This window comes from Drosophila sechellia, chromosome 2L (assembly GCF_004382195.2).
Source record: "Drosophila sechellia strain sech25 chromosome 2L, ASM438219v1, whole genome shotgun sequence".
Lineage (NCBI taxonomy): Eukaryota > Metazoa > Arthropoda > Insecta > Diptera > Drosophilidae > Drosophila > Drosophila sechellia.
In genome coordinates this window covers 20,826,187-20,834,104 of record NC_045949.1, presented here as the reverse complement: position 1 = coordinate 20,834,104, position 7,918 = coordinate 20,826,187, and the positions used below count along the sequence as shown (strand labels likewise).

Sequence of the window (7,918 nt, the reverse complement as noted above, 5' to 3'; positions counted from 1 at the left end):
ATTTTCAACGAAAATGTTACATATATCTTATACATTTGTACATGTTTAGTTCCCAAAGACTTAATTTATTTCCTTGTGAACTTTCTGACGCTACATTTTTCACTACCTCCACGTATTTCACTACAAGAGTCCTTGTGGCTTACTAATTAGAATCAGAACTAAAATTCAGTTGTGTTGTAAGAGACGTCATAAGAATATATTACTTTTGTAAAGTATTATAATATAATATTTCACTGGATTTTGATTTAAAAAAATGAACATTTAAAAACTTAATTTGTTAACAAATACCTAGTTGAATACCCCAACTACTTTTGCGAATAGACTGCTACCCCAGATAGATAAGAGTGTTAGAGGCGTGAATATCAACTTTATAAATTATACAGTTCAGAGATCCCGAATATCATTTGTCAGACGTCCGATAATTTATACACACATGGACATAATAGGTACATATACAGCGTTCTTGGACATGATAGATGGATCCAACCACGTTGCTTATTTTTTTGTTTTGTTATACTATGAAACCGGTAAGAGCTAAAAAAAAAGGGGGATGACCTGCCCTTGATAAGTTTGAAGCTAGGCGCGATTTATATACATCAATTATTATGTCCTATGTATTAGGAGACCCACGTGCTGTCATAATCCCGTGGTAGTCAACTAATATGTTGCACAAGTATTTTTCTTTTAAAGAATTATCTTTTGCTTAACAAGGTTTTCCGAACAGTTAAGATGTATGAAGAGCACGGCAGCCGCCAGACGTGCTTGCAACTCCTGTTGGTTTAAGTCATGTGCCCACTCCACGCGACCCCAAAACTTAAGCTGGTATTCTTCCTCTAGACGCGCCAGGGCAACAGCCTTCTCCACGGTAAGCATCTGCTCGATGACGGCGCAGGCAAGGACAATCGACTTCAAAGTGTCCACAGCGAAAATGAAGCCTGGAGGAAGAGATATTTAATAGACGTTGAACTCCAGGCTCTAGTCATGGTTTGCGTTACCATGCAGCGTTTCCAAACTGTAGGACTGAAAATGCTTTGCGATATTCATTTTATCTCGCTCGCTGACCTGAGGCGGCGTTATGTTCATGGTCTTCTGCAGGTTTGTGTCGTAGCGCTGGTTGAACCAGGCGATTACCGGGTCCCATTCGTTCACCTGTAGGTCCTGCAGGTCCTTTTCGTCCTGCAAAAGATATACATCTGTGGAATGTGCACTCCAACTCTCATTTGATTCACTCACGTCGTACTGGAAGAGCACCGTGTCTGTGCCGATGAAGTTGAGCAGGTAGTTGACCATGTCCAACTTGGAGAGGTGATTGGGATTGTCAATGGCCGTGAAGCAGAGCGCAGATAAGTGCATGCGGGAACGCTCGATGTTTTCCTTCTGGGCGTCGAACTCAGTGGCTACAGCAATAGCCAGGGGTTCGCTGCGGACGATGAAGGGTGTGCCCTTGGGCGTTTTCAGTTTCCGGTGATCCAACACCACTTCATAGCCGCTGTCGCCGCTCAGTACGGAAGTCTTCTTGTAGAACCGCTTGGGTGGAGAGGCTGCAGCAGAAAAACCGCCCGTCGATCGCCGGCATGTTATGAAATGGCTACGCACGTTTTTATTTTGGCTACCGCGGCTTACCATAGTGGCGCACAGTGAAACTGCTAGCGGCTCCCTTACACTGGCTAAAGTTGGTCAACCGGAGAGCTCGGATAGCGCTAACTATATGCTTTCCGTTCATTTTTAGAGTTTGTCTGCCTGATTCTTTATCAGCTATTTAACAGCAGAGTTATGTTTTCAGTGTGGCTGTAGTACTTTTTCCACAAATCTCAATAAATCAGTCGTAGGTACTGTTTACGTTTCTGTGCCATTTATAGCTTCTAGTCGAGTTAGCTTTTTACACTTGGGTCTCTTTTAGCGATTACAGATGTTACTACACACAGTAATTACACATGGGGTATTTTTAAATAACTTGAATGCATCGTCATATTTTTTGTTCTTATTGTTGTTCTTAGTAATTTCTGACTATTGTATATGACCCTTGTATATGTTTAGCCCCATCATATTTTTGGCACGTCGATAAAATGTGCAAGACAAATGATAAAATCAAAACATTTTTCAAAACTGTAGCCGTGAACGTAGTGGGCGTAAGAATGGTTGCTTAAGCTTTTTCTAACCATCTAAACAGATTCCTTCATAAGAAAATTATTTAAAGTTTTTATTTAAGCCCTTATTTTTGGGCAGATGTTCTTAAGTTGTGAAATAAAAATTTGCAAATGGATTAATTCGTATCATTATGAAATATAAGTATCAGGCTTCATTATTTTGCACTACTAATGTGGGATGTATAGATTATACATACTTCAACCCTTTGCCAGTAGATTCACAGATACATATGTAGATGCCGTCTAAAGCAGACCCAAATTAGAGTAATTTAAAGTATTACCAGTGTTGCAGTTGGAGTCGATGTCTTTATAGATACATATCACGAGATGTCTATGTTTTTGGTTGGAGCACCTTTGAAAACCTGGTGGGTGAATCGCCGTTTGAGTTATTCCCGATTTGCCAAGAGATTACTCTTGAATGGCCTGGTAAAATGCTTCAATTGTACTGACGAGCTTGGCAGCTGCAACTGAGGCAACTAAAATGTATTTATTTTGACCATTTTGAGCGGCACTGCCAAAAGAAAAAGGAGAGTTCGTAACGTTCGGTTGTAACTAAAAATCTCTATCCACCATTAAATTATAAGCTCATGGCCTTTATATTACCAATACAATAAAAGAAAATAATTTGTAACCGATATCATATGTACATAGCGTGCCTACATCAACATCGAGGAAAACGAGGACAATAATAGCACCATAAAAACTAAAAACAGTTTAGGTCTTGACTGTCAGATTTTTTTTTTTCAATGGCACGGGTCCCACGCCCAACCGACTGACGATAGACGCGATATAGAAAAGAGAACAGAAAAGAGGAAATGATAAAAATAACTGTAATAAATATTAGTGTTAGTAGGATCGAAGACACTAGAATATTTTCTAGTATATTCTAGTGTCTTTGGTAGGATCTTATTATGTATAAAAAAAGTTACAATTAATTGCTTCAAGAGCGGCAGAGAGTCAATATTACAGATAATAGGACAAAGTATATTATAGTAAGAACATAATACTCTGTAATGGTCATGCAAATCATAGTTAGATCTACAATGATTTAAGATAAGGGGTATATAGTTTCTAGTGAATCTACTCGGAACAGAGTAGTTAAGCCGACGAACCAAGTCGGGACTCTCAACTTCACCATGAATAAGCTTACAAATAAAGACTGTTCCAAGCATCGTTATCCGGTTAGCTGGGGAAGGTAAATTAATTAAAAGTAGTCTACTGGAATAAGGAGGTAATATACATCCCTATTTAGGCGCTGCAAGGCAAAGAGTAAAAAGTTTTTTGGACCGATTCAATGCGGTCCGAGTGGACTACGTATTGTGGACTCCAAACAGGTGATTCAAACTCAAGAATCGGACGGACTAGCGAAATAAATAAGGTTTTAGTCAAGTAAGGATCATAAAATTCCTTAGACCACCTTTTTATAAAACCAAGCACACCCCTGGCCTTATTGACAATAGTCGAAAGTCAGAAAGTCAGAAAGTTTACGGCCCAGAAGAATCCCAAGATCATCAACCCGTGTTATTCTGTCCAAAGGGCACCCACGTAGAGTGTAAGTCGTGCGTCATAACTGTACAATTGCACCCTTTTAAGTTTAATACGTTATAACGGCACCATATTTTAAATCTGTCTAGATCGGATTGTAAGTCCAAATAACGCGAAAGGTCCTTGTGCTGGAGGCATAACTTAACATCGTCTGCGTGCATAAGTACACGCGAATGTTTTATTACTAAGGGGAGGTCATTAATAAATAAGGTAAAAAGAAGCGGGCAAAGCTGGATCCCTTTTGTGACACCGGATGTGACTCGGAGAATATAAGACAGAGAATTTTTATAGAGGACCTGTTGCGTCCTGCCATTCAGATAGCTTAAAATCAAATTTAGAAGATCAACAGGGAAACCTAATAGATCAAGTTTGCTTACTAAGGTAATGATTAACAGAGTCAAATGCTTTACTAAGGTCAGTGTACATATGTAGATGACAGCTGTTTGAAGATTATTTTTGAAACCCTGTATTACAAAAAAAGTTAGCTCCAAGAGGTTAGTGGTTGTTGATCTACGTTTCATAAAACTGTGCTGACACGGTGAATTGATTGATCTACAAAGGTTCAAAAAGTTTTGGGATAGCCGACAATTTAGAGATTCCTCTGTATTTGCTTGCATCCAGTTTGCTGCCTTTTTTATGAAGAGGAATCACAAAGGACTCCTTCCATATATGAGGGAACTGTAAAGATTCCAGAGATAAGGTAAACAGTTTCAGTAGAGGCTTGCACAAGGCTTCCGCACTGAATCTGAGCACACAGCCAGGGATTCCGTCGGGACCTGGCGAATAGACAAGTTTTATACGCTGAAGATCGACATAAATACCGCTTAAGAGTATGGCTGTTCGGAATGAGGTACCGTAGAATATGTTATTTGAAAAAACTTGGCGAATAGATCGGCTATTGCCTGATCCGATCTTACCGTAGTGTTTTCAAAAAATAGCGAAGAAGTGTAAGAAATTGGTTTTCGCTTAGTGTTAACGAAATTATAAAGCTGTTTCGGATCCTGTGCGAACTTGAACTTACAACGGTTTAAATAATTCATGTAGCACTGAGCATTAAGCACGGTAAATTTTAACCGAGCGCTTAAATATTTAGAAAGGATGGACTGAGAACCGGTATTTTTAAATTTTGTATAAAGTCTGAACTTTAAATTTCTTAGGTGTGTCAACTCTTTATTAAACCAAGAAGGTTAAGATATTGACGGGTACATCGAAACACAAGAGTCAAAAAATGATATAATTGCGGTATAAAACATATTAATGGCATCCGTCATTATGTTGCAGGAGTAAAAATTAAAGACCGACTCGAGGGTAGATCCAACCGCAATTAAGACTCCACTTCCCCGTCTGGAGGGACGGTCATACCAAAGACACTAGAATAATTATTATTATTATACCCGTTACTCGTACAGTAAAAGGCTATACTAGATTCGTTGAAAAGTATGTGACAGGCAGAAGGAAGCGTTTCCGACCATATAAAGTGTACATATTCTTGATCAGGATCAATAGCCGAGTCGATCTGACACTATCCGTCTGTCTGTCCGTCCGTCTGTTTGTATGACTGTCGAGATCTCAGGAACTATAAAAGGTAGAAGTTCAGATTAAGCATATAGATTCTACAGAATCAGCGCAAAATTGTTGACCCATACTGCCACGCTCACCATTACGCTCACAATCCGCTCAAAATTGCCGCGACCACTCTTTCACAAAATATTTTGATATTTTTTCATATTCTTATTAGTCTTGTTAATTTCTATCGATTTCCCAAAAATATTTTTCCACGCCCACTCTAACGACCACAAACCTGCCAAAACTATCTCGCCCACACTTTTGCAAAATGTTGTGATATTTGTTCATACTTTTATTAGTCTGTAAAGTGCTATCTCTCTGCCAAAAAACTTTTTGCCACGCCCATAAGCCGCACGAGCGCCCACACCTTTGACAATTTTTTTAATTTTTTCTTATTTCTCCATTTTTTCTTCTTATATATCCATATCCCAGAAAAATTATGAAATTTTGCGGTCGCATTTCCACTAGCTGATGTCGACATAGCATTCTCTCTTGTTTTATATTAAAAAACGAAATAATGATTACTTTTCTGCTATTTTAAAATCATTTTTCATCTGTTCTATGGTTTTTTTTTTTAAAAGGGAACTAATTCTATTTATTAAGGTTTCAAAAGGAATCGTTCAGTAATTCCTCTGAACATAACCTAATGTGTGATAAAGATAAATGAGACCAAGTGGTATCTTAATTATAAAGTACAAAAGAAAGAAAAATCAAGTCTAGCTATCAATTACTTAAAATGTAATGTGTTATATTATCCTCCGGGTAAGGAGATCGCTGGGGTGTACCCTCTTTAGTCTTCGGAGGGAGATGGGATCAGCTAGGAAAGTTGCTAGTCGGTTCGGGTGGGCCATAAGCCTGTCGGCATAACGGCTGCTGTGGAAATTAATCTGATCCCCAAGAAGGGTAACTTTCAGATCTCTTTCGATGACCATGTTCGTCACGTACCAGGGGAGCCTAGATGCGTGACGTGCAGCTCTCGACTGGACAACACGGAGCCTATTAAGCTGGGATTTGGCGGCAGTTCCCCACACCTGGATGGCATAACTCCACGTTGGAGCGAGAATGGCTTTGATTAAAAGAGCCTTAGAGCTCATTTGAAGTTTGCTGGAGTGGAAGAGCCAGTCGAGCTTTTTTAGCTTCGCCATTGACTTAGATTTGACCGACGTGATGTGGGCCCTCCAGGTCAGTCTCCGATCTAGATGAACTCCTAGGTAGCAGTGCGATCTAGCATTGGTGATAGGGCTTCCATCGAAGGTAGTTCTATGGTAAAGTCTTTAGCTTTTGATCAAGTTAATACGTGCATTTTTGTACCCGTTACTCGTAGAGTAGAAGGGTATACCAGATTCGTTAAAAAGTATGTAAGAATGAAGAGTTTCCGACCATATGAAATATGTGTATTCTTGATTATAATTAATAAATGAGCCGATTTCGACCTGTCCGCCTGTTTGACTGTCCGTATAAACGCCCGTATATAAGTTAAGAGGTTGAGAGGGGTTGTTAAAGGTAAAAGGTTGAGTAAGGGTAAAATGTTACTACGATCAGGAAACGTTGTCCTTATCGCATTCTCAGAACCTTTTCCGATCTAGATGCAGACGATTGTTGCTGCTCCCTAACTCATTTAAAGTAGAGACGACTTCATCCACACCTGCACCAGAAGAGAGCAATATTTTATCGAATTGCAGATTCGCTAGTCATCAGGAAAGCACGGTTCGGAATGAATACTCGAGGAATTCTTATGAGGAAATTGCAAAATGTAATTTTGACGGTATTGATCAAAGCGCTTTGAAAACAAGGGGCTCAGAAGATATAGATTCTAAGTACTTTTGCATGTGAAAGTTCCAGCTGCTCCCATTCTTCGAACGGTGGTTCCATGGCCTTAAGTTTACATCACTGGCTATCATGTGAATCTTGTGCGTCGGCTTTCCCGGAATATATTTCTCAGTGTCCCGATCTATGCTGTGTTTACCCGCTCCAGAGCCAAACCGTTTATATGGCGGATTATCGACCGATTTTATGTTTTAACAACGAGGTTACTCAAGTTGCCCACTCTAAAGCCCACAAGCATCCCAAAACTTTTGAAAAATGTATTTATTTTTATTAGTCTTATAAATTTCTGTAGATTTGACAAACATTTTTTTGCCACGCCCACTTTAACGCCCTAACCTAACCGCACCAAACTGCCACGCCCACACACTTGCAAAATGTTTAGATTTTTATTCGTTTTATTATTTTTCTTGCCAATTTTAATCAGTATACCAGAATACTGTGGCCACGTCCTTCTTTGCCCTACAAAACGCCCAAAACGCCACGCCCACACTTTTAGACAATTTTTAAATTTTTTTAATTTTATTCCCCAAAATCCCAAAATAAATTTGAAATTTTGGGATCGCATCTAGTGTGAATGCGATTAATAACGGTTCGACTATAGCTTTCTCTCTTGTTTTTAATTAATATTCCGCCATTTTTTATCAATTTATAATTGAGATATTACGTTCTCAAAAGTCTGGTTAGACCGAATAGGAAGAAACATTAAAAATTATCTCCGGCCGACCTCCCGTTAGTCATTTCTACGAAAACGAGAATTGAGGCTTAAAAGCTATCTGAAAAATTCTTCTTTTAAAGACGGGCATATCCAGATCGAGTCCGCTGTTAGAAACATT

At 39.1% G+C, this 7,918-nt stretch overlaps 1 protein-coding gene across 1 annotated transcript; it reads right to left on the bottom strand.

Annotated features, from left to right (window-relative positions):
• Positions 1–347: 347 nt before the first annotated feature.
• LOC6618267 (ATP synthase mitochondrial F1 complex assembly factor 2) lies at positions 348–1,907 on the bottom strand. Its single transcript, XM_002042504.2, has 4 exons — positions 1,624–1,907; positions 1,234–1,541; positions 996–1,176; positions 348–935 (listed from the first exon to the last, which is right to left on the bottom strand). Exons 1-4 carry the CDS (start codon positions 1,721–1,723, stop codon positions 685–687), a joined length of 840 nt encoding a protein of 279 aa, XP_002042540.1. The 5' UTR covers positions 1,724–1,907; the 3' UTR covers positions 348–684.
• Between the last annotated feature and the right edge of the window lie 6,011 nt (positions 1,908–7,918).

Bases quoted from the DNA above. Each gene is read 5' to 3' on its own strand.
- LOC6618267 (XM_002042504.2), bottom strand. From the start codon at position 1,723: ATGAACGGAAAGCATATAGTTAGCGCTATCCGAGCTCTCCGGTTGACC. The intron at 1,542-1,623 runs GTAAGCCGCGGT...TTTCTGCTGCAG, and splicing joins TTTCACTGTGCGCCACTATG to CCTCTCCACCCAAGCGGTTC. The intron at 1,177-1,233 runs GTGAGTGAATCA...TATCTTTTGCAG, and splicing joins CGGTGCTCTTCCAGTACGAC to GACGAAAAGGACCTGCAGGA.